Raw genomic sequence first — 27,656 nt, 5'->3', positions numbered from 1 at the left:
TTTTGTATTTTTGGACATTGCCACGAGAACTTACATGTTAAGGCTTTCTGGTGAACACACTTATTCTTGTAATGGTGATAGTGGATATTGACTAGGAATCTGAGTAATATTGCTTTATGTGCAAAACACTTTCCAAAGTGTGTTGTCACAGCAACACGCTATTATTAAACATGTTTGGAGGAAAGATCCTTCCACAAGCTTGCAGGCGCTGACATAAGCTTAGAGAGGACACAACTGGGATGGCATTTCAGCTCTAGAATCACTTATCCCTCAGGCTCCCAATCACCTCTCTCCTCTCTCTCTCTCAGAAATTCAACCCCAAAATCTTCAAAAAGAAACAGAGGAATGGAAGTTCTCCCAAGCCCAGCTGTCCCTACTGCTGCTGTGCTGTGGGAAGCAAAGACCGCTCCCTCTCCGTTTGGGTAAGAACCGTCGTTCTATGTCAGACCAGTAGATGGTGATAGCTTTGATGTCATCCACGTATTCCTACGGAAAACTCCCGATGGCGCATGAAGTAGTTGAATTTGAAGTGCAAGGATCATGGTCGATGTAGTCATTTTCATCAACCGGGAGCCTCCTCGTAGCCTGCTGGCACGTGATTGGTCTGTGTCAGTGTGTGGTCCTGTATGATGACAAATGTAGTAGTCAGAATAGATCGCTATTTTATTAAATATCTTGATTCGTAGCGAACTTTAAAATAATTAATGTCTGGATCGAACGAATCAATTCCTTTTAGAGCCCAAAACCAGGGTCCCTACATTTATTTGGTTTGGCCGTTCTTGCGATCAGAATTTACGTAGGCTTTCTAGAGCAAACCAGGGCTTTTGGCAGGGCTAGGTTGCTACGCTTGTGACTTCACGCTCCAGACTGGACACTGGGGTGCCTGGTCTGTGTACAGGATTTGTCAGATGTTTATCCTTCATACCTCATTCTAACGGACATATCCACTAGCAAAACAAATCGGTTTTCTTGTTTTCTTGTTTTTGTTGTATTGATTGTTTTAATTTCATCTAATCTATTCACACATTTTAGACGGATAGTGAGATCCACCCTCCATCAATGTGTCTCGACAGCAGTATGTGTACATGTGGATGGCTCTGTAGAATCCCCAACAACATATTTTCATGTACTGTACCAACTCTGTTTTGTGTGTGGGCGTTACCTCTCCGTTTTCAGCTGACGTCTCTGAAGCGCCCTCTAGTGGTCATCCACGACCTGTTCGATAAATCCATCATGGACATCTCATGGTGAGAATACCCCCCTCACTGAATTCATCTACTTTGACATATAATGCATGTCTTTAGAGACTGATAGTCTGTTTCTTAGCTGGCGTGCCAGTCTGTTTCTTAGCTGGCGTGCCAGTCTGTTTCTTAGCTTGCGTGCCAGTCTGTTTCTTAGCTGGCGTGCCAGTCTGTTTCTTAGCCGGCGTGCCAGTCTGTTTCTTAGCCTGGGTTTGATGATATAAGTTTTCTTCAAAGTGTATGGAGAAACGGGAGGGAACGCTGTTAGTTACAGTGTGTGGTGGCGTTTTGCTCTCTGCTCCACTTAGGACCCTGAATGGGCTAGGTATCTTGGTGTGCTCCATGGACGGTACAGTGGCATACCTCAACTTCTCTCAGGACGAGCTCGGGGACCCCCTCAACGAGGACGAGAAGGTCAGCCAACTGCTAATGTCCTTTGACGTGACCCAACCAGTGTTGGGATCAATACCACAACTTAAATTCCCTCTTTCTGTACTCTCTGTAAATATAAAGTTTCCCCCAAAAGCTTTACAGGGAAGGTGGCAGTTATATGTCTCACAACAACCCAGAACACCTGTAGAACAGCAAAGTGCTTAGTTTAGAACATTTCAGTTCACATATACCTTTTCTCCCCCTGCTGTGGCACTGGGCCGTCACGTTAGCTTTCAAGAAGTCCCCCCCAGATCTATAAGACTATGAGATGATCTTCTAGCTCGCTAACACTCCTCCATCCAGAACGCCATCCACCAGAACATCTATGGTAAGAGCCTGGCCATCACCACCGAGGCCCAACTCTCCACCACCATCATCGAGAACCCGGAGATGCTCAAGTACCAGCAGGAGAGGCAGCGTGCGGAGCAGGCCAACCACAGGATGACCCACGAGGCCCAGGCCCACAAACTCACCAGCGTGGTCAACGGAGAGTCCCTGGAGGACATCCGCAAGGTAGGATGGGCCAGCTAGTTTCCCCTAGGTACAGATCTAGGATCAGCTCCCACAATCCTAACTATTCGTGGGGAATCTGCAAAACTGACCCAAGATCAGCATCTAGGGCAGGGGTGACATCCGCAAGGTAGGACAGGCCGGTATGAGGGTTTGGGTCAATTCGAGAAAATTCAAATAGTAGACTGAAATTACAATTCTCTTATGCTTTTAAGAAGGTACTTTCGGAATTGACTGGAAATTTAAATGGAATTTACCCCAACCTTGATAAGTACAGATCTAGGATCAGCTTACCCTCCCCAATCCTAACTTTACCCATTAGCGGGGAATCTGCTAAATGGACCCTCGATCAGCGTGTAGGGGCATCTTCACCCTACTCTGCACGGCAACAATGCACCTCAGGGCAGGACCAGTACCACACTACAGTTTGATTAAGACTATAAATCCTGGCCCAGCCAAGTCTGATTAACACTATAAAGCCTGACTCAGCCAAGTCTGATTAACACTATAAAGCCTGACTCAGCCAAGTCTGATTAACACTATAAAGCCTGACTCAGCCAAGCATAACCAGGCCAGCCCTTTACAGCTTGGTTCAGCTTGGTTCAGCTTGGCATCTTACCTAGTTACTGGAACGGAACATGAATGTGAGAAGAAAATATCCGAGCCAGAACCTTATGGTTCCGGTCGGTCCAATAATGTGAGTCACATGCTCAGCCCAATATAGCTGTCGCTTAGTTCTCCATGTTGCAGGTGTTCGGTTCTCTCCTCTGTTTGATTTGCAATGACATTTATTGTGTTTTTGTCATATCCCTACATTTTGAATCCATTGGCTTCATTTAGGGGATGTAATGAAATGATAGGCATGTAGGACATCAATAAACATATTGATGTCAACCATTTAACACCAATGCATAACATTGACCCACAGCTCCCTGTATGGTTCTGTTTAGGGTTGGAATGTTCCGGTAACATTCCCAAAACCAGTTTTAAAGAAATCCTGTTTGTAAGATTCCTGGAATTACGAGGAAATCTGAGAAATCCTGCAATTGAAATTTCTGGAACAAAAACGGAATTTTGCAACTCTAGTTCTGTCTTCATTTTGTTTTGTCACTTTTGTTCATGCATTGTGCATGAATGCATTGGAAGGCAGATATCAGGGCCTGTATTCATCAGAGATATTCCAGTAATTTGACATATATTTAGATATTAGTTTCCTTACTTTGAAAGCTGTCTATGGACAAGGATTGGCAACATTTGCAGATACACTTCCCATGTAAATCAATCTCCCTCTTAGCATGTATCAAATTTCATGCTGAACTGTCCCTTTTAACCGTCTCAGACGTTTATATAATCTGTCCTTATAGTCGTATTCATCGTGATCTAAAAGGATAACCGGATCCTAAATCAGCACTCCTGCTTTTAGGCGCTTTATACACCTGGCGCAAGATCTAGGATCACTTTTGTCCTTCTTGATTTTAATGATCCTAGATCAGCACTTCTGCTTTGTAAATACAGGCCCAGATCCGATATAACTGAAGGAATGAAACGTGTGTGTGTGTGTGTGTGTGTGTGTGTGTGTGTGTGTGTGTGTGTGTGTGTGTGTGTGTGTGTGTGTGTGTGTGTGTGTGTGTGTGTGTGTGTGTGTGTGTGTGTGTGTGTGGAGGGGGGGGGGGACTGAAGGAACTGTAAAATATGAGAACAGCTCTCATTTGTTAACAAGACAAATGGACATGAGAGTTGAGAAGTCAGTTGAGATGAGTTGGTATTATGTTGTCATGCATTCTGTGGTCTTGCACACGTTTTAATGGTCTTGAACAGTCTCTTACCATGGATATTTGTTTTCTTCTCCTAGAACCTGTTGAAGAAACAGGTTGAGACGAGGACCGCGGACGGCAGGAGGAGGATTACTCCTCTCTGCATCGCCCAGCTCGACACAGGGTAACACATACACATACACCTTGTTCATTTATTCTATTCCAGAAATTACAATGAGCCCTTCCTCCATCAAACAAAGCAGTTATACTATAGAACTAATTTTTAAGGCGGCTTCATTCTATTTTGGTTTTAATACGTTTTTTTACGGGATTCATTTTTGTTCTCCGACGTTAAAGACAAATGACATACAGTTTCATATGTTTGTTACGTTCCCCAGCTAGAAAAGCAAATAATGTCGCTCGAACAGTCACTGACAATCAACCAAACAGGTGGGGTTTTATGAGGGGTTCTGAAAGACGCTCATGGGGGGTGTCCACAGAAAGTTGACTAGCAACAACAACCAGGACCTGAAAGACACCCACTAAAAGACATAAAGACAGGAAGCAAACCTAAAAGGTGGAGCAAAACAAAATCAGACTAAGGAATGATTTTCTAGAAATCAACTAGGGAGAGCCAACTAAAGGTTAACCCTCCACATCTATATAGACAACTGAAGAACTGGACCAGCCACACTTAAATAGCACCTTGGCCAGCACAGGTGAAACACCTTCCCACTAACGAGATGGAAACCAGCACAAGTGTAACCCATACTGACTAACGAGGTGACACCAATCTTCGTACCCTATGTGCTAATGAGCTATATGTGCTAATGAGCTATATGTGCTAATGAGCTATATGTGCTAATGAGCTATATGTGCTAATGAGCTATATGTGCTAATGAGCTATATGTGCTAATGAGCTATATGTGCTAATGAGCTATATGTGCTAATGAGCTATATGTGCTAATGAGCTATATGTGCTAATGAGCTATATGTGCTAATGAGCTATATGTGCTAATGAGCTATATGTGCTAATGAGCTATATGTGCTAATGAGCTATATGTGCTAATGAGCTATATGTGCGCTAATGAGCTATGTGTGCGCTAATGAGCTGTGTGCGCTAATGAGCTGTGTGCGCTAATGAGCTGTATGCGCTAATGAGCTGTATGCGCTAATGAGCTGTATGCGCTAATGAGCTGTATGCGCTAATGAGCTGTATGCGCTAATGAGCTGTATGCGCTAATGAGCTGTATGCGCTAATGAGCTGTATGCGCTAATGAGCTGTATGCGCTAATGAGCTGTATGCGCTAATGAGCTGTATGCGCTAATGAGCTGTATGCGCTAATGAGCTGTATGCGCTAATGAGCTGTATGCGCTAATGAGCTGTATGCGCTAATGAGCTGTATGCGCTAATGAGCTGTATGCGCTAATGAGCTGTATGCGCTAATGAGCTGTATGCGCTAATGAGCTGTATGCGCTAATGAGCTGTATGCGCTAATGAGCTGTATGCGCTAATGAGCTGTATGCGCTAATGAGCTGTATGCGCTAATGAGCTGTATGCGCTAATGAGCTGTATGCGCTAATGAGCTGTATGCGCTAATGAGCTGTATGCGCTAATGAGCTGTATGCGCTAATGAGCTGTATGCGCTAATGAGCTGTATGCGCTAATGAGCTGTATGCGCTAATGAGCTGTATGCGCTAATGAGCTGTATGCGCTAATGAGCTGTATGCGCTAATGAGCTGTATGCGCTAATGAGCTGTATGCGCTAATGAGCTGTATGCGCTAATGAGCTGTATGCGCTAATGAGCTGTATGCGCTAATGAGCTGTATGCGCTAATGAGCTGTATGCGCTAATGAGCTGTATGCGCTAATGAGCTGTATGCGCTAATGAGCTGTATGCGCTAATGAGCTGTATGCGCTAATGAGCTATGCGCTAATGAGCTGTATGCGCTAATGAGCTGTATGCGCTAATGAGCTGTATGCGCTAATGAGCTGTATGCGCTAATGAGCTGTATGCGCTAATGAGCTGTATGCGCTAATGAGCTGTATGCGCTAATGAGCTGTATGCGCTAATGAGCTGTATGCGCTAATGAGCTGTATGCGCTAATGAGCTGTATGCGCTAAAGTCCAACCTCAAAACATAAATGAAAAAAAAAACTAGGCCTGTAACACCTTCCCCTTTAAGACGACAAATATATCCTATATTTCTGTTGGACAGGCTTGCTCAGTAAAGCTCTCAACATAGACTTCAAAGTCTGATGAAATCTCTCAAGAGCACCTTGATACTCTTGGTGGAAGGCACTAGAGGGGCTGTGGGTTAAACCCAACTGTTGTAGCATTTGCTGGAAGACCTTTGACATGAAATTTAATCATTGCCCCCCCCCCACCCCCGCGCACCCTGCAGAAGTCCAAACGTTGAGCATCGTTTCACCGGGGCCTTAAAAAAATACTGTGAGCCGAGATGATCCTCAGTGGAATAGCCTCAGGCGAATGAGTGGCAGCACACATTATGGTTAAGTGGTTACAACTCTTGGCTTTGGGCAAAGGACCAACACAGTCCACCAAAGCCCTGTCGAAAGGTTTGTCAAAAGCAGGAATAGGCTGCAAAGATGCCACCGGTACAGCTTGTTTTGGTTTACCCATCCGTGCCAAATACGACAGGATTTACAGTAAGCAACAACATCCTGTTTCAGACCAGAAGAAGTTCCCCAAATACCTCCGTATCTCTTGTCGAAGCGTAACAATTTTGAGATACACCGAGCCAATCGTCTTTCCCAGAAGTGGCGCGAGAACGCCATTTCCTCATTAGAACACCATCTCTGTCAATGTAACACACACAAACTTCATCCAACTCCTCTGGACATATCTCAGCACAAAGAGGGGAGAGGGGAACATCTTTACTATTCCCTAATCAGCTGCTGCTTCCTAAAACAAAGTGTCAACTGAAGGGAACCCTCTCTTCCTTCAGCGGTCCTACGAACTCGCTCACCTCTTGGGCTTTTCAAAGGAGATGTCAACTCAGGAGGTTTAGCGAAATCACGATCCTCTATAAATGTCTGGGACAGATTGAATATAGTGGGATCGCTGACGTCCTCCTCAACACCAGACTTGTTCCCAGTGACATTCTTAGACATAGCATGTGTAACGGAACAGTCTGGGAATATTCTAGGGTACTTTTCTGATAACCCATCAGGTTCCTCTCGTCTGGGTTACTTTGAAACGACAGGATTTAGCACGACCTTTCCTACAAGAACACCTTGGAGGAGCAGTGACCAAATACCTTGCGGCCGTTTAAGGGATGTGGCAATCCGCTCAAACACAGTCAAATATACATCCACCTCCTTTTTGTTGAAAAGCGGTACAAGTTGGGTTGTTCCGCCTCAGATCAAACTCTTTTGAGGGTGTAGGATGTGCTGAATGGATTAGGAGTACGTCTAGATCGATCTCTTTTGAGGGTGTAGGATGGCCTGAATGGATTAGGAGTACGTCTAGATCGATCTCTTTTGAGGGTGTAGGATGGCCTGAATGGATTAGGAGTACGTCTAGATCGATCTCTTTTGAGGGTGTAGGATGGCCTGAATGGATTAGGAGTACGTCTAGATCGATCTCTTTTGAGGGTGTAGGATGGCCTGAATGGATTAGGAGTACGTCCAGATCGATCTCTTTTGAGGGTGTAGGATGGCCTGAATGGATTAGGAGTACGTCCAGATCGATCTCTTTTGAGGGTGTAGGATGGCCTGAATGGATTAGGAGTACGTCCAGATCGATCTCTTTTGAGGGTGTAGGATGGCCTGAATGGATTAGGAGTATGTCCAGATCGATCTCTTTTGAGGGTGTAGGATGGCCTGAATGGATTAGGAGTACGTCCAGATCGATCTCTTTTGAGGGTGTAGGATGGCCTGAATGTATTAGGAGTACGTCCAGATCGATCTCTTTTGAGGGTGTAGGATGGCCTGAATGTATTAGGAGTACGTCCAGATCGATCTCTTTTGAGGGTGTAGGATGGCCTGAATGGATTAGGAGTACGTCCAGATCGATCTCTTTTGAGGGTGTAGGATGGCCTGAATGTATTAGGAGTACGTCCAGATCGATCTCTTTTGAGGGTGTAGGATGGCCTGAATGTATTAGGAGTACGTCCAGATCGATCTCTTTTGAGGGTGTAGGATGGCCTGAATGTATTAGGAGTACGTCCAGATCGATCTCTTTCAATCAAATGGCATGCGCACTTTCTTCTTGTTCTCGTCTTGCTGCCCATTCTTATTGTTTGGCTGGACGCTCATCTTGTCTTTCATTGTCCTCCAACTCTAATTTCTGTTACCATGTTGCCTTTAGCACTACCTCAATTGTATGTCTATGTGGTGTACGCTACCAAGCATAAAAAAAAAAAAATACATTTTCACCGTCCTCCCTCAATGGGGTTTACTCTACCACCCATAAGACCCCTTTCACCATCCTCCCTCAATGGGGTTTACTCTACCACCCATAAGACCCCTTTCACCATCCTCCTCAATGGGGTTTACTCTACCACCCATAAGACCCTTTCACCATCCTCCCTCAATGGGGTTTACTCTACCACCCATAAGACCCCTTTCACCATCCTCCCTCAATGGGGTTTACTCTACCACCCATAAGACCCTTTTCACCATCCTCCCTCAATGGGGTTTACTCTACCACCCATAAGACCCTTTCACCATCCTCCCTCAATGGGGTTTACTCTACCACCCATAAGACCCCTTTCACCATCCTCCCTCAATGGGGTTTACTCTACCACCCATAAGACCCCTTTCACCATCCTCCCTCAATGGGGTTTACTCTACCACCCATAAGACCCCTTTCACCATCCTCCCTCAATGGGGTTTACTCTACCACCCATAAGACCCCTTTCACCATCCTCCCTCAATGGGTTTTACTCTACCACCCATAAGACCCCTTTCACCAATGGGGTTTACTCTCCACCCATCAATGGGGTTTACTCTACCACCCATAAGACCCCTTTCACCATCCTCCCTCAATGGGGTTTACTCTACCACCCATAAGACCCCTTTCACCATCCTCCCTCAATGGGGTTTACTCTACCACCCATAAGACCCCTTTCACCATCCTCCCTCAATGGGGTTTACTCTACACCCATAAGACCCCTTTCACCATCCTCCCTCAATGGGGTTTACTCTACCACCCATAAGACCCCTTTTCACCATCCTCCTCAATGGGGTTTACTCTACCACCCATAAGACCCCTTTCACCATCCCTCCCTCAATGGGGTTTACTCTACCACCCATAAGACCCCTTTCACCATCCTCCCTCAATGGGGTTTACTCTACCACCCACCCCTTTCACCATAATGGGGTTTCCTCTACCACCCCTTTTCCCCATCCTCCCTCAATGGGGTTTACTCTACCACCCATAAGACCCCTTTCACCATCCTCCCTCAATGGGGTTTACTCTACCACCCATAAGACCCCTTTCACCGTCCTCCCTCAATGGGGTTTACTCTACCACCCATAAGACCCCTTTCACCGTCCTCCCTCAATGGGGTTTACTCTACCACCCATAAGACCCCTTTCACCGTCCTCCCTCAATGGGGTTTACTCTACCACCCATAAGAACCCTTTCACCATCCTCCCTCAATGGGGTTTACTCTACCACCCATAAGACCCCTTTCACCATCCTCCCTCAATGGGGTTTACTCTACCACCCATAAGACCCCTTTCACCATCCTCCCCTCAATGGGGTTTACTCTACCACCCATAAGACCCCTTTCACCATCCTCCCTCAATGGGGTTTACTCACCACCCATAAGACCCTTTCACCATCCTCCCTCAATGGGGTTTACTCTACCACCCATAAGACCCCTTTCACCATCCTCCCTCAATGGGGTTTACTCTACCACCCATAAGACCCCTTTCACCATCCTCCCTCAATGGGGTTTACTCTACCACCCATAAGACCCCTTTCACCATCCTCCCTCAATGGGGTTTACTCTACCACCCATAAGACCCCTTTCACCATCCTCCCTCAATGGGGTTTACTCTACCACCCATAAGACCCCTTTCACCACCTCCCTCAATGGGGTTTACCCCCATAAGACCCCTTTCACCATCCTCCCTCAATGGGGTTTACTCTACCACCCATAAGACCCCTTTTCTTCATCGTCCTCCCTCAATGGGGTTTACTCTACCACCCATAAGACCCCTTTCACCATCCTCCCTCAATGGGGTTTACTCTACCACCCGTAAGACCCTTTTCCCCATCCTCCCTCAATGGGGTTTACTCTACCACCCATAAGACCCCTTTCACCATCCTCCCTCAATGGGGTTTACTCTACCACCCATAAGACCCCTTTCACCATCCTCCCTCAATGGGGTTTACTCTACCACCCATAAGACCCCTTTCACCGTCCTCCCTCAATGGGGTTTACTCTACCACCCATAAGACCCTTTCACCGTCCTCCCTCAATGGGGTTTACTCTACCACCCATAAGACCCCTTTCACCATCCTCCCTCAATGGGGTTTACTCTACCACCCATAAGACCCCTTTCACCATCCTCCTCAATGGGGTTTACTCTACCACCCATAAGACCCCTTTCACCATCCTCCCTCAATGGGGTTTACTCTACCACCCATAAGACCCCTTTCACCATCCTCCCTCAATGGGGTTTACTCTACCACCCATAAGACCCCTTTCACCATCCTCCCTCAATGGGGTTTACTCTACCACCCATAAGACCCTTTCACCATCCTCCCTCAATGGGGTTTACTCTACCACCCATAAGACCCCTTTCACCATCCTCCCTCAATGGGGTTTACTCTACCACCCATAAGACCCCTTTCACCGTCCTCCCTCAATGGGGTTTACTCTACCACCCATAAGACCCCTTTCACCATCCTCCCTCAATGGGGTTTACTCTACCACCCATAAGACCCCTTTTCTTCATCCTCCTCTCAATGGGGTTTACTCTACCACCCATAAGACCCCTTTTCTTCACCATCCTCCCTCAATGGGGTTTACTCTACCACCCGTCCCTTTTCCCCATCAATGGGGTTTACTCTACCACCCATAAGACCCTTTTCTTCATCGTCCTCCCTCAATGGGGTTTACTCTACCACCCATAAGACCCCTTTCACCATCCTCCCTCAATGGGGTTTACTCTACCACCCATAAGAACCCTTTCACCATCCTCCCTCAATGGGGTTTACTCTACCACCCATAAGACCCTTTTCACCATCCTCCCTCAATGGGGTTTACTCTACCACCCATAAGACCCCTTTCACCATCCTCCCTCAATGGGGTTTACTCTACCACCCATAAGACCCCTTTCACCATCCTCCTCAATGGGGTTTACTCTACCACCCATAAGAACCCTTTCACCATCCTCCCTCAATGGGGTTTACTCTACCACCCATAAGACCCCTTTCACCGTCCTCCCTCAATGGGGTTTACTCTACCACCCATAAGACCCCTTTCACCATCCTCCCTCAATGGGGTTTACTCTACCACCCATAAGACCCCTTTTCTTCATTGTCCTCCCTCAATGGGGTTTACTCTACCACCCATAAGACCCCTTTCCCCATCCTCCCTCAATGGGGTTTACTCTACCACCCATAAGACCCCTTTTCTTCATCGTCCTCCCTCAATGGGGTTTACTCTACCACCCATAAGACCCTTTTCACCATCCTCCCTCAATGGGGTTTACTCTACCACCCATAAGACCCCTTTCACCATCCTCCCTCAATGGGGTTTACTCTACCACCCATAAGACCCCTTTCACCATCCTCCCTCAATGGGGTTTACTCTACCACCCATAAGAACCCTTTCACCATCCTCTCTCAATGGGGTTTACTCTACCACCCATAAGACCCTTTCACCATCCTCCTCAATGGGGTTTACTCACCACCCATAAGACCCTTTTCTTCATCCTCCCCCTCAATGGGGTTTACTCTACCACCCATAAGACCCTTTCACCATCCTCCCTCAATGGGGTTTACTCTACCACCCATAAGACCCCTTTTCTTCATCGTCCTCCTCAATGGGGTTTACTCTACCACCCATAAGACCCTTTCACCATCCTCCCTCAATGGGGTTTACTCTACCACCCATAAGACCCTTTCACCATCCTCCCTCAATGGGGTTTACTCTACCACCCATAAGACCCCTTTCACCATCCTCCCTCAATGGGGTTTACTCTACCACCCATAAGAACCTTTCACCATCCTCCCTCAATGGGGTTTACTCTACCACCCATAAGACCCTTTTCCTCCCTCAATCCTCCCTCAATCCTCCCTCAATGGGGTTTACTCTACCACCCATAAGACCCTTTTCACCATCCTCCCTCAATGGGGTTTACTCTACCACCCATAAGACCCCTTTCACCATCCTCCCTCAATGGGGTTTACTCTACCACCCATAAGACCCCTTTCACCATCCTCCCTCAATGGGGTTTACTCTACCACCCATAACACCCTTTTCTTCATCCTCCCTCAATGGGGTTTACTCTACCACCCATAAGACCCTTTTCTTCATCCTCCCTCAATGGGGTTTACTCTACCACCCGTAAGACCCTTTTCCCCATCCTCCCTCAATGGGGTTTACTCTACCACCCGTAAGACCCTTTTCCCCATCCTCCCTCAATGGGGTTTACTCTACCACCCGTAAGACCCTTTTCCCCATCCTCCCTCAATGGGGTTTACTCTACCACCCGTAAGACCCTTTTCCCCATCCTCCCTCAATGGGGTTTACTCTACCACCCGTAAGACCCTTTTCCCCATCCTCCCTCAATGGGGTTTACTCTACCACCCGTAAGACCCTTTTCCCCATCCTCCCTCAATGGGGTTAACTCTACCACCCATAAGACCCTTTTCCCCATCCTCCCTCTCCGGGCAGATTTCTTCCTCCACTAAATCACTATAGACTTTTTGACTACTGCTTTTGAGTCTGCATGTGCAGCTTTGATATCATAATGCTTGCGATGACGAGCAGATTCGCCGCCTTCGTACATTTTCGATAGCGTCTCCCATGTAGGGTTTACTGCAAATGCTCGACAAACTTAGTCTGTGGCTTTATTTTTTATAAACCTGTGTTTATGCAACTTTCTAAATTATTCCGGCGATCTTATAAACCCCCCCTCCCCCCCAGGGTGGATTCCAGTGACACAAACTTTACCACAAGTGTATTTTAAACACTAAAATATCTTAACCCCCACAGGGCTTCAGAGTACGTGACTACCATACTCGTGAGAAACAGGACCCCGTACAAGCCGCCATTTTGTTATGTTCCCACAAGACAAACTCAAAATGTTGCTCACGACAAATGGAACTAACAAGGAACATCACTGACGAGCAAAACAAAGAGGTTCTGAAAGGTACCCATGTGGGTGCAAACTGAAAATGGGCAAAGCAACTAGTAAAGGGTTATAAAAGACCCATCATGGATGCCCACTAGGTTTGCCTCAGATTTTTTTCGAAACACAATTTAGGATAGGAAGTAAAAAGAATATGGAGCAAAACAAACAGGGAAAACATAACAAATCAGGTTTCTTTCAAAATTAAAAGGTTGAGCTTAAAAATCACACCTCAGCTGACGTGAAGTGTAGCTCTTCCAACATCTCTCACGCTCAACTGGAGCACTGGCCCAGCCAATCTTAAATATCACCTATGCTAACGCGGGTGAAACACCTTCCGACTAACACGATGGACAAGCCATTACAGGTGTAGCGCAGTTACTAACGAGGTGACACCAATCGATGCCCCCTACGTGCTAACACGTTACCTTCGAAATAGATAAACTGAACCTGTTACACATTTCACAAATAATTGTCAATATATTAGATTACCACGGGGATGGTCTTGTTTCTGTTAGTTTGAAGTCTCAATGTTTTTGTTTGAATCCTCAGGGATTTCTCCCCAGCCCTCTTCAACAGCGTACCCATCCTCCCTGGGTCGGCCAGCCAGCTCACCTCCCAGCTTTCCTCAGACTCCAACACGGCCACCTCCAATTTGGACCCCCTATCCACCCCACTGGGGGGGCAAGGCCCCAGATGACGCCAAAGACAGGTCAGTTGTCTGTCTAGTCTTCTCTGCCATTCTCTCCTCTCCATCTCTCTTTCTCTCCTGCTCTGCCCCCCCCCCCCCCCTTACCGGCCTGTTAATTTAGTATTTTGCTCTCCCCCTCTTTCCATTCCTGACAGTGTTTCCGGTGCCACGGCCCAGGCCTCGTCTCTTAACACCACAGCCATGAAGTCCAACCTGCTCCTAACTACCTCCACCAAGATGGAGCCGATGAAAGCCCTTGACTCCAGGTTCACAGAGAGGTCAAAGGTCATGCCCGGGGTCACCATCTCCATGGCGGGACTCACCCCGCTAGACAGGTAAAGGAACAGAACCATCAAGCTTATCCCAATAGTCTTTATGATCCGTCAACAGTTGCTGATTTGAGGCATACAATGCTGGAACGTTATTGGTCGTTTCCACATCTGATATTCTTGTTATCTGAACAGGGAAAAAATAAATCAGTTTAGGACGTACATATGTTCCTATGAACACAACAAAAACAACAGATTGAATGCTAGCCTTGTTTTTAACGGAGCAATCCACTTTTGATTGACACTTCTTGGAATAGATCTTAAGTGATGACCAGTTTCTTAAAAATATATATATATATATATTCACTGAACTACATTGATCTGTTTTTGTTGTTACCTTGTTGACTGGGACTTGGAGGTTGTCTCTCTTCGAAATATAATTACTAGAAAGGGCATCTTCATTTAGGTCAATGAGGCCATAATGGGTGGACAAGTGAACAGGAAGTACAGCTAGAAATGTCCCCATTAAACAGGAAATAGAGCACAAAGTGTCCCTGTTAACCTGGAAATAGGGTAGGAAGTACATCAATTCAAATTGGACTCAACACACAACTCAACCCTCCTTACAAAAAAAAGTGAATGAAAATTCCATATTTTTCCAAGCATTGCTTCACCTATGATCATATGAGGAAACACTACTAAGGCGATTGGGTTAATGGGTTAATGGGTTATTGGGTTAATGGGTTATTGGGTTAATGGGCTAATGGGTTAATGGGCTAATGGGTTAATGGGTTAATGGGCTAATGGAACACGTGGTGAGCCTATTTCTGTGGTTGTTGTCCTCCTGTTGTAGAGTGAAAGACAGCAGCACTTTAAAGGAGCTCAAGGATGAGACGAGCAGCGACAGCGAGGACAAGATGGTTGTGGTGAAGTCCCCCTCCTTCACCAAGAGGAAGGCCCTAGACGTGGACGGAGGGGACAACCATTTGGAGAAGAGGAAGGCCCTAGACGTGGACGGAGGGGACAACCAGTTGGAGAAGCGGAAGGCCCTAGACGTGGACGGAGGGGACAACCAGGTAGAGAAGAGGAAAAAGGGACGGCCCAGGAAAATGGACGCGAAAATGATGATGCCCGTGTCCCACCAAACCTTCCAGCAGGTGAGGCCAGTTGATTTCACGTAATCTCATGACTTTACATATTTTTTTCTGATGGAAGATATGATAATATTCAAGATATGCTTGTCTTTGAATGTAATGGTCTTGATTGGATATGGGATCAACAAGCTGATTGGCTGCGTACGAAATGACACCCTTATTCCTATAGTGTAGGAATATTCAACCGGGGGTCCCCTATGGGTCCGCTGTGGTACGGCAGGGGTCAACAGTGAAGAGGCGTATCCGAGATGCTGGCCTTCTAGATGAAAGTTGCAAAGAAAAAGCCATATCTCAGACTGGCCAATAAAAATAAAAGATTAAGATGGACAAAATAACACGGACACTGGACAGAGGAACTCTGCCAAGAAGGCCAGCATCCCGGAGTCGCCTCTTCACTGTTGACGTTGAGACTGGTGTTTTGCTGGTACTGTTTAATGAAGTTGCCAGTTGAGGACTTGTGAGTTGTCTGTTTCTCAAACTAGACATTCTAATGTAATTGTCCTCTTGCTCAGTTGTGCACCGGGGCCTCCCACTCTTTCTATTCTGGTTTGAGCTGTTTTATGAAGGGAGTAGTACACAGCGTTGTACGAGATCTTCAGTTTCTTGGCAATTTCTCGCATGGAATAGCCTTCATTTCTCAGAACAAGAGTAGACTGATGAGTTTCAGAAGAAAGTTCTTTGTTTCTGGCCATTTTGAGCCTGTAATTGAACCCACAAATGCTGATGATCCAGATACTCAACTTGTCTAAAGAAGGACAGATTTATTGCTTCTTTAATCAGTACAACATTTTTCAGCTGTGCTAACATAATTGCACAGTGGTTTTCTAATGAACAATTAGCCTTTTAAAATTATAAACTTGGATTAGCTAACACAACGTGCATTGGAACACAGGAGTGATGGTTGAGGTACCGCATGAGGGAGGAGGATGTCTTCCCTGTAACGCACACGTTGAGATTTCCTGCAATGACAACAAGCTCAGTCCGATGATGCTGTGACACACCACCCCAGACCATGATGGACCCTCCACCTCCAAATCGATCCGCCTCCAGAGTACAGGCCTCGGTGTAACGCTCATTCCTTCGACGATAAACGCGAATCCGACCATCACCCCTGGTGAGACAAAACCGTGACTTGTTAGTGAAGAGTACTTTTTGCCAGTCCTGTCTGGTCCAGCGATGGTGGGTTTATGCCCATAGGTGACTTGGTTGTCGGTGAGGTCTGGTGAGGACCTGCCTTACAACAGGCCTACAAGCCCTCGCTCCAGCCTCTCTCAGCGTATTGCGGACAGGCTGAGCACTAATGGAGGGATTGTGGTTCCTGGTGTAACTCGGGTAGTTGTTGTTGCCATCCTGTAACTGTCCCGCAGGTGTGATGTTCGGATGTACCGATCCTGTGCAGGTGGTGTTACACGTGGTCTGCCACTGTGAGGACAATCAGTTGTCCGCCCTGTAGCGCTGTCTCAGGCGTCTCACAGTACGGAGATAGCAATTCATTGTTCTGGCCACATGCCTCCTTGCAGCATGCCTAAGGCACATTCACGCAGATGAGCAGGGCCCCTGGGCATCTTTCTTTTGGTGTTTTTCCAGAGTCAGCAGAACGGCCTCTTTAGTGTCCTGAGTTTTCATAACTGATCTTAATTGCCAACTGTCTGTAAGCTCTTAGTGTCTTAACGACTGTTCCACAGGTGCATGTTCATTCATGGTTCATTGAACAAGCATGGGAACCAGTGTTTAAACCCTTGACAATGTCAACAGCACCAGTCGAAAGTTTGGACACCTACTCATTCAAGGGTTTTTGTACATTGTAGAATAGTAGTGAAGACATCAAAGTTTTAAACAAATCTAAATATATTTTAGACGCTTCAAAGTATTCACCTTTTGCCTTGATGACAACTTTTGGTGTTCTCTCAACCAGCTTCACGAGGAATGCTTTTCCAACACTCTTGGAGTTCCCACATATGCTGAGCACTTGTTGGTTGCTTTTTCTTTGCTCTGTGGTCCAACTCATCCCAAACCATCTCAATTGGGTTGAGGTCAGGTGATTGTGGAGGCCAGGTCATCTGATGCAGCACTCCATTACTCTCTGTCTTGGTCAAATAACTCTTACACAGCCTGGATGTGTGTTGGGGCATTGTCCTTTTGAAACAAATGATAGTCCCACTAAGCGCAAACCAGATTGGGTTGGTGCATGGAATGCTGTGGTAGCCATGCTGAGTAAGTGTGCCTTGAATTCTAAATAAATCACAATGTCACGAGCACAGAAACCCCATACCATCACACCTCTTCCATGCTTCCTGGTGGGAACCACACATGCGGAGAACATCCGGTCACCTACTCTGTGTCTCACAAAGACACAGCGGTTGGAACCAACATTTGACAATTTGGACTCATCAGACCAAAGGACAGATTTCTACCGGTCTAATGTCCATTGCTTGTGTTTCTTGGCCCAAGCAAGCCTCTTCTTCTTATTGGAGTCCTTTAGTAGTGGTTTCTTTGCAGCAATTCGACCATGGATGGTGTCGACAGATAGGGCAGCTCTGCTTCTAGCTCCTAAGCAACTTTGCAGTATTTTTGTTTTTTTTGTGTGTTATTTCTTCCTTTATTAGCCCAGAATGTTTTTTTTGTGTTAATACATACAGCCGGAAATAACTTCCTGGATGTTAGAGCGGCGGTATCTCACCAGCATTAAGAAATACGACTTTCCCCAATTGGATCCTTGGTTCATACCTCCCAGGGAGGGAGAACTTACCCCAGAGGCTGCTCCAAGATGCTGCTGGAGGAGAAGAGGTTTTCGGAGTGGCCTTTTAGTCCGACTCAGGAGTCGGGCGCAACATCCACCCCTTCCGAGTATATTACTCGCTAATGTTCAGTCTCTGGACAAGAATGTAGACAAGCTCAGGGAGAGAGGGTCTCCTTCCAGAGAGACATCAGGGACTGTAACTTACTCTGTATCACAGAATCATGGCTCTCTCTAGATATACTGTCCCCGTTCATACAGCCAGCTGGGTTCTCAGTTCATCGTGCAGACAGGCATAAAGAACTCTCCGGGAAGAGAGTCAGGCTCCAGCCTGAAGAAGTACAGGTCCAAGTACTGTGGATCCTGTGTGGACGGCCGCTGCTGTTCCCCCCAGCAGACCCGCACCATCCGAGTCAAGTTCCACTGCGAGGACGGAGAGACCTTCAACAAGAATGTCATGATGATACATGCATACATGTAGGGGTGTATGTTGAATGACTCCTGGTGTGATTGTGGTAACATACAGAAACTCAAGTCCTCTTGTTCACCCGACCTAGAATACCTCACAATCAAATGCCAATGTATTACGTCCAAAGAGAATTATCTTCGATTATATTCACAGCCGTGAATACAAAGGGAAAAACAGCCACGTCGCAGACAGACGTCTTGCTCCCGGACAAGCTAAACACCTTCTTCGCCCACTTTGAGGATAACACAGTACCACCGGCGCAGCCTGCTCCCCACTTGCTTCAAGATGTCCACCACTGTTCCTGTACCCAAGAAAGAAAAGGTAACTGAACAAAATAGACAATCCACAGACAATGCAATCACCATCACTCTGCACACTGTCCTATCCCATCTGTAGAAGAGGAATACCTATGTCAGACTGCTGTTCAGTGACTATAGTTCAGCATTCAATACCAGTTAATAATAATAATAATATAATAATAATAATATAATAATAATAATATAATAATAATATAATAATATAATAATAATATATGCCATTTAGCAGACGCTTTTATCCAAAGCGACTTACAGTCATGTGTGCATACATTCTACGTATGGGTGGTCCCGGGGATCGAACCCACTACCCTGGCGTTACAAGCGCCATGCTCTACCAACTGAGCTTGGAGTTCCCTCCAAGCTCATCATTAAGCTCAGGGCCCTGGGTCTGGATCCTGCACTGTGCAACAGGTTCTGGACTTCTAGACGAGCCACCCCTAGGTGGTGAAGGCAGAAAACACCTCTACTTCGTTGATCCTCAACACAGGGGCCCCACAAGGGTACGTGCTCAGCACCCTCATGTACTCCCTGTTCACCCATGACTGCGTAGCCACGCATACCTCAAACTCGGTCATCAAGTTTGATGAAAACACAGTTGTTGGCCAGATTATCAAGAATGACGAGACAGCCTACAGGGAGGAGGTGAGGGCCCTGGCGGAGTGGTGCCAGGAAAATAACCTCTCTCTCAACGTCAACAAAACAAAGGAACTGATCGTGGACTTCAGGAAACGGCAGTGTGAGCACGCCCCTATCCACATCAACGGGACCGCAGTGGAGAAGATGAAAAGCTTCAAGTTCCTCTGTGTACACATCACTGATGATAAGGCACTGAAAACGGTGCCTCTTCAACCTCAGGAGGCTGAAGAAATTTGGCTTGGCCCCTAAGACCCGCACAAACTTTTACAGATACACAATTAAGAGCGTCCTGTCATGCTGTATCACTGCCTGGTACGGAAACTGCACTGCCCACAACCACAGGGTTCATTAGAGGGTGGTGTGGTCTGCCCATCGAATCACCGTCTTTGACCAAATAGGGTTATATTCTATATACCACCCACATACCTTGTCACAACACAAATGATTGGCTCAAACGCATTATGTAAAATAAATTCCACAAATGAACTTTTAACAAGACACACCTATTAATTGAAATGCATTCCAGTTGACTACTTCATGAAGCTGGTTGAGAGAATACCAAGTGTGTGCAAAGCTGTCATCAAGGCAAAGGGTGGCTACTTTGAAGAATCTTAAATATAAAATATATTTTGATTTGTTTAACCATTTGTATGGTTACTACAAGATCCCATGAGTATTATTTCATAGTTTTGATGTCTTCACTATTATTATACAACCCTTGAATGAGTCGGTGTGTCCAAACAGTTGACTGGTTAATATCTCTAGCAACAACTGAATAAACACAATTTTGCACGTGGTTTTGAGGTCAGACCAATTCTTATTCTTCAACCAAGAAGATTTTAGCTAGCTTGATAGGCTTGCTAATATTGCAAATAATGAAGTTAGCCTAACCATATTGTCAAAGTTCAGCAAGCTATCTATCTATATTATCCCCATTGATGAGTTTATAATTGTCAATAATGAATGTTTGCAACTTTTGGTTAAAAAGGTGAAATGTCGTAACTTGGATAACAAAAATGTATCCTGGATTCCCTTTTGTAGTTATGAGTTGCTTAACCACGTTTCCATCCACATTGCGTAGAAAAATAAATCACGACGGCTGTGATTGAAACAGGAAGTGTCGTTTAGTATTTAAGAAATGTCGACAGACGTTTTGTTCGTTAGACTTGGTGGGATATTTTTGTGTCTGTAAAATGTGTCACAAATTGCAGTGGAAATTATTTATTGCACAATTTTTTGTTCTAGAATAACCATGTCGAAGGTAAATTTGCAGTCACAAAATGCTATCTTCTCTGGGCCTCCCACTACGACTTGAAAATGTAATGCAGAGTTTATTTAAGCAATAATGCACAAGGGGGTGTGGTATATGGCCAATATACCATGGCTAAGGGCTGTTCTTATGCACGACTGCAGAGTGCCTGGACACAGCCCTTAGCCATGGTATATTGGCCATATGCCACAAACCCCCGAGGTCCCTTATTGCTATTATAAACTGGTCACCAATGTAATTAGAGAAGTAAAAATAAATGTTTTGTCATACCCGTGGTATACGGCTATCAGCCAATCAGCATTCAGGGCTCGAATCATCCAGTTTATAATAGGCTATAAGTTGTGATGAAGTTCGCAATGAGATGAAAGTGCACGGTGATGAGCTTGATTCTCTTTTCCAATAAATATCGAGGGTCTTAAGTTAAATGCAATGACGACCGGTGCTTAGCTGCCATTGAACAAATAAAAATGATCTTTCTCTTATCCGTTTCATAATACACTGAACAAAAATATCAAATGTAACATGTTGGTCCCATGTTTCATTAGCTGAAATAAAAGTTCCATACGCACAAGAAGCTTATTTCTCTAAAATGTTGTTCACAATCCATCCACCTGACAGGTGTGGCATATCAAGAAGCTGATTAAACCGCATGCTCATTACACAGCTGCACCTTGTGCTGGGGACAAAATAGGCCACACAATGTCCACCAGAGCTGTTGCCAGTTAAGTGAATGTTCATTTCTCTACCATAAGCCACCTCCAATGTCGTTTTAGAGAATTTGGCAGTACGTCCAACTGGCCTCATAACTGCAGACCACGTGTATGGCGTTGTGTGGGAGAGCGGTTAGCGGATGTCAACGTTGTTAACAGAGTGCCCCGTGGTGGTGGTGGGCTGATTGTTATGGGCAGGCATAAGCTACGAACACAATTGCATTTTATCGATGGCAATTTGAATGCACAAAAATTCCATGACAAGATCCCGAGGCCCGCTGTGAGGCCCAGTCATCTGAAATCCTTAAATTTGGGCCTCACATCCATTTCAACTGACTGATTTCCTCATATGAACTGTAACGCTGTAAAATCATTGAAATTGTTGCGTTTTATGTTTTTGATCAGTATAATAACTGAACCTGTCTACTTTATCAGCCAGCTATGGTCTTGAGACCTAAAACACATTACATTTGTGTGTTTGTTGTTGTTGTTGTTGTTGGTATGTGAGAACTGAAGCGCAAAAGTGTTTTATTTTAATTGTATGTGCATTACGTCATCAGGCACTGCCTTGTAAACACGAGTCAGTTTGATGGAAACTTCTGGTGGGAAAAGGTGTTGTTTTAAAAAAAATGCAAATTTGAAGGAAACCTAACTATTGAAGTGAAATTTCCCACTCGGAACTTCTGATAACTCCAATAGCGTGTGAACTCCAATAGCATGTGAACTCCCCATTTGCACTCATTGGTGCTAATAACGCTTACATAGCATCTAACGGGCTTTGAAAATACATTTGTTTAGTACCAGTTTAGTACCGCTAGCTGCTGGTACGCTTTCTTGACTCGGACATACGTTTTTGCCAACCTTTTGTTTAAACCGCTGCAATTAGTTTAACTTGTGTTTGGAGTCACCTTTCTATCTTACAGGCTATGTTAGAGTTTTCTCTTCCAATTATAATGTGGGGACTTTTGACCAGGGACATTTATGCATTTTTTTTTCTTGTTTCCCCAACTGCACACTTGCAGGCTACCCCTTCATCAGAGAAGGAGCCTTGTTGCGTCGTTGCTATCCCCGTGTCGGTCCTCAAACTGCCCACTCCCACACCGCAGAAAGCATTTACTCTTCAGGTATGCTATTACATCACACTTCAGTTGTGGCTAAACAACCCACATGGTCATAGACGGAGTCATGATGAGTACAATGGATGCTAGTCGTGCTCTCTTTCCGCCATATTGTGTATGTTTGTAGGTCAGTACGGAGCCCCCGGTGTACCTGGAGGTGGAGAACGACGTCTCTGCGGTGTCCGGAGCCAAACTCAGCCAGCTCCGCTGTTCCAGGGAGGGCAGGGAGTGGGACACGTTGCTGCCCAGCCGAGTCATTACTGCAGCGGGCAGCAGGTAAGCAGTAGGGGCAAAAAGTTGCAAAATTAGTGGGAGGGATGGTGACCACTTCTTGTGGCTTGAGGTGCTCAAGTTCAGAACATCTGTCAGTCAAAACCCAAACAGGGCTGTGAAGCGCAGAGCCTGAGCTATGATGTCATCTGTAGCATGTTACTGTACAGTCACTGAGCTATGATGTCATCTGTAGCATGTTACTGTACAGTCACTGAGCTATGATGTCATGTGTAGCATGTTACTGTACAGACACTGAGCTATGATGTCATTTATAACATGTTACTGTACAGACACTGAGCTATGATGTCATGTATAGCATGTTAATGTACAGTTACTGAGCTATGATGTCATGTATAGCATGTTACTGTACAGTCACTGAGCTATGATGTCATCTGTAGCATGTTACTGTACAGACCCTGAGCTCTGATGTCATGTATAGCATGTTACTGTACAGACACTGAGCTATGATGTCATGTATAGCATGTTACTGTACAGACACTGAGCTATGATGTCATGTATAGCATGTTACTGTACAGAAACTGAGCTCTGATGTCATGTATAGCATGTTACTGTACAGCCACTGAGCTCTGACTTCATTTATAGCAAGTTACTGTACAGTCACTGAGCTCTGACTTCATGTATAGCATGTTACTGTACAGACACTGAGCTCTGATGTCATGTATAGCATGTACAGTCACTGAGCTCTGACTTCATTTATAGCATGTTACTGTACAGTCACTGAGCTCTGACTTCATGTATAGCATGTTACTCTACAGACACTGAGCTCTGACTTCATTTATAGCATGTTACTGTACAGACACTGAGCTCTGATGTCATGTATAGCATGTTACTGTACAGTCACTGAGCTCTGACTTCATTTATAGCATGTTACTCTACAGTCACTGAGCTCTGATGTCATGTATTGCATGTTACTGTACAGCCACTACGTTTTGATTTCGGAGCTTATTAGTGCCCAAATCTGTCATTTTCAACCTGTTTACAGGTACGAGTGTGAAGGGTAAAAGCTGGAGTCCGTAGCAATGAAACTGCTATATCCGTTTGTGGTATTACGACAACAAAGACTTTACTTCAAACAAATATTTTGGGGGGACGTCATTGCACTTGTGATTGAACAGCAGATTTTATAGCTCCTCTTCTCTGTTGAACCTCCTCGAGTCCGTGCCCCTGCGGAAGTCTATACTGAACAAAAATATAAACGCAACATGCAATCATTTCAACAAATTTATTGAGTTGCAGTTCATATAAGGAGGAAACCAGTAAATTTAAATAAATTCCTTTAGGCTCTAATCTATGGATTTCATATGACACGGGGTGAGGGTGCAGACATGGGTGGGCCTGGGAGGGCATAGGCCCACCCACTGGGGAGCCAGGCCAGCCAATCAGGCCCACCCACTGGGGAGCCAGGCCAGCCACAAAAGAGTTTCATTAGACAGAAATACTCCTCAGTTTCATCAGTTGTCTGGGTGACTGGTTTCAGACGATCCCGCAGGTGAAGAAGCCAGATGTGGAGGTCCTGGGCTGGCGTGGTTACACGTGGTCGGTTGGATGTACTGCCAAATTCTTTAAAATGACATTGGAGGTGGCTTATGGTAGAGAAATGAACACGTAATTCTCTAGCAACATCTCGGGTAGACATTCCTACAGTCAGCATGCCCATTGCACACTCCCTCAACCTGAGACATCTGTGGCATTGTGTTGTGTGACAACTGGCCTTTTATTGTCCCCCAGCACGAGGTACTGCTGTGTAATGATCATGCTGTTTAATCAGCTTCTTGACACGCCACTCCTGTTCAGTATAATTAACATAATAAAAACATCCCCATAACAATCTGTCATTTTAACCTGGAGAGAGATCCACCGCATCCGCCCACGTTGTACTTTCTGCGGTGAAAAGTGACAGAGCTGGAGGCGGTCTATGTCTGACCATGAGACATGTTCTCACAAAGACATCCATCCTAAACTATTACGACCCCTCTATGAAAAGATGAGACTCTCACGGTCAATAGTGTCCCCCCCCCTCCCTCCCCACAAGAGTCTTAGGACTCGTCTGCAGTTGGTACAGCCAATCTGACAACTTCTGTCTGTAGGGAACAGTTTGGGCCTCTGTGGAAAGGTGAGACTGTCACAAACACATACATGTTTTGCTCTAGTTGAAAAAAATGAATGGAAGTAGATATGGAGACTGTTTAGCTCCAAATAAGGGGTTAAATACCCGGGGGGGAAAATATATATATGTTTCCTGATCTTTCTTATAGTGCTCAGATATAAGACCAACACTTCAGAACAAACTTCCTTTTGATTTTTTGTTGTTGTTTGGGGGGACTATCTATTGTTCCATGTAGTGAATCTGTTTTTCAATGCGTTTGTACGGGCTAATTTCAGTAAGGTCAAAGAAACTAAATAAACATTTTCTTCAAATCATTTTTTGTTTAGTTATTGTTATCCTTCAAGGGGACTTAAAATTCTAAATCAAATAACAACATGATCCTTGGTGTGACCTTCTTAAAATAAAAAAATAAAAAATCCATATAGCTTACTAGAAACAAATGTTTGCTGATCTTATCTCAGATATAGGAGAGGCACTTGAGAACAGACTTCCTTTCGACGAGGCTCTCGACTGTAATGGGTTAACAAAGTAAACCATAACAATATGCCTGTGGCTGCCCGTGGTGCTGCTTCCGCTAATGTGGTTCTCAGCTTTAACGTCTGTGCTGTTTTTATAGGGGGATTTGGCTTCCATTCCAACTGTGGTAACTGTGGTTAAAGCTTTATTTACACTGTAGTAAATAAGGCGTGTCTCTCTCCTCCTCTCCTCCCCCAGTGATGTGGTGGCAGTGGCGTGCGAGGACCGCATGTTGTCTGTGTTTTCGGCGTGTGGCCGCCGCCTACTACCCGCCATCCTGCTGCCCGCGCCCATGTCCGCCCTGCACTGCTCAGGCTTCTACGTCATGGCCTTGACCGCCTGCGCCACCCTGTCTGTCTGGTGAGAGAGAGCCCCGTGACACACACACACACACCAGTATTGACGTGACAAAACCTATTGAGATGCACCATCTAGGCTGCTGCTCTGATGGGAAGTTTCCCCTAGGTGCTCTGGTCATGCTCTGGCCATGCTCTGGCCATGCTCTGGCCATGCTCTGGTCATGCTCTGGCCATGCTCTGGTCATGCTCTGGTCATGCTCTGGCCATGCTCTGGTCATGCTCTGGTCATGCTCTGGCCATGCTCTGGCCATGCTCTGGCCATGCTCTGGTCATGCTCTGGTCATGCTCTGCCCAGCATTTTTCACTTCCTTCATCACTGTTCTTTTAATTATACCTATTGTTGTATTTATTCAGCCTACCACCACCCCACTACCCCACAACCACCCCACTACCCAACCACACCACCCCACTACCACCCCACTACCCCACTACCACCCCACTACCACTCCACTACCACCCCACTACCACCCCACTATCCCACCACCACCCCACTACCACCCCACTACCACCCCACTACCCCACTACCCCACCACCCCACTACCACCCCACTATCCCACCCCCCCACTACCCCACCACCCCACTATCCCACTACCACCCCACTACCACTCCACCCCACTACCCCACCCCACTACCCCACTACCACCCCACTACTACCCCCCACTACCACCCCACTACCACCCCACTACCACCCCACTACCCCCCACTACCACCCCACTCCACTCCACCCCCCACTACCACCCCACTCCACTACCACCCCACTACCACCCCACTACCACCCCACTACCACCCCACTACCACCCCACTACCATTCCACTACCACCCCACTACCCCACTACCACTCCACTACCCCACCCCACTACCACCCCACTACCACCCCACTACCACCCCACTACCCCACTACCACCCCACTACCACCCCACTACCACCCCACTACCACCCCACTATCCACACCACCACCCCACCACCACCCACCACTATCCCACTACCACCCCACTACCACTCCACTACCACCCCACTACCACCCCACTATCCCACCACCACCCCACTACCCCACCACCCCACTACCACCCCACTACCACCCCACTACCACCCCACTACCACCCCACTACCACCCCACTACCACCCCCCCCCACTACCACCCCACTACCACCCCACTACCACTACCCACCCCACTACCACCCCACCCCACCACCCCACTACCACCCACTACCACCCCACTACCACCCCACTACCACCCCACTACCCCACTACCACCCTACCACCCCACTACCCCACTACCACCCCACTACCACCCCACTACCACTCCACTACCACTCCACTACCACCCCACTACCACCCCCACCCCACTACCACCCCACTACCCCACTACCACCCCACTACCACCCCACTACCCCCCCACTACCACCCCACTACCACCCCACTACCACCCCACTACCACCCCACTACCACCCCACTACCACCCCACTACCACCACTACCACCCCACTACCACCCCCCCACTACCACCCCACTACCACCCCACTACCCCACTACCCCACTACCACCCCACTACCCCCCACTACCACCCCACTACCACCCCACTACCACCCCACTACCACCCCACTACCACCCACTACCACTCCACTACCACCCCACTACCACCCCACTACCACCCCACTACCACCCCACTACCCCACTACCACCCCACTACCACCCCACTACCACCCCACTACCACCCCACTACCACCCCACTAC

General features: G+C 46.5%; 1 protein-coding gene across 1 annotated transcript in view; it reads left to right on the top strand.

Annotated features, from left to right (window-relative positions):
• Positions 1 to 27,656, top strand: part of LOC124034674 (protein HIRA) — a 49,119-nt gene that overhangs the window by 3,950 nt on the left and 17,513 nt on the right. The window contains 11 exon segments of the mRNA XM_046348144.1: positions 309 to 422; positions 1,177 to 1,247; positions 1,550 to 1,655; positions 1,977 to 2,186; positions 4,036 to 4,121; positions 13,829 to 13,988; positions 14,145 to 14,302; positions 15,090 to 15,393; positions 22,552 to 22,653; positions 22,775 to 22,923; positions 25,763 to 25,924. Of these exon segments, the coding sequence (XP_046204100.1) occupies positions 309 to 422; positions 1,177 to 1,247; positions 1,550 to 1,655; positions 1,977 to 2,186; positions 4,036 to 4,121; positions 13,829 to 13,988; positions 14,145 to 14,302; positions 15,090 to 15,393; positions 22,552 to 22,653; positions 22,775 to 22,923; positions 25,763 to 25,924 (1,622 nt within the window).

The sequence above is a fragment of the Oncorhynchus gorbuscha genome, linkage group LG04, assembly GCF_021184085.1.
Source record: "Oncorhynchus gorbuscha isolate QuinsamMale2020 ecotype Even-year linkage group LG04, OgorEven_v1.0, whole genome shotgun sequence".
NCBI classification, from domain to species: domain Eukaryota; kingdom Metazoa; phylum Chordata; class Actinopteri; order Salmoniformes; family Salmonidae; genus Oncorhynchus; species Oncorhynchus gorbuscha.
Note: the sequence above shows the minus strand (reverse complement) of the source record. Positions and strands in the feature narration are given on the sequence as shown.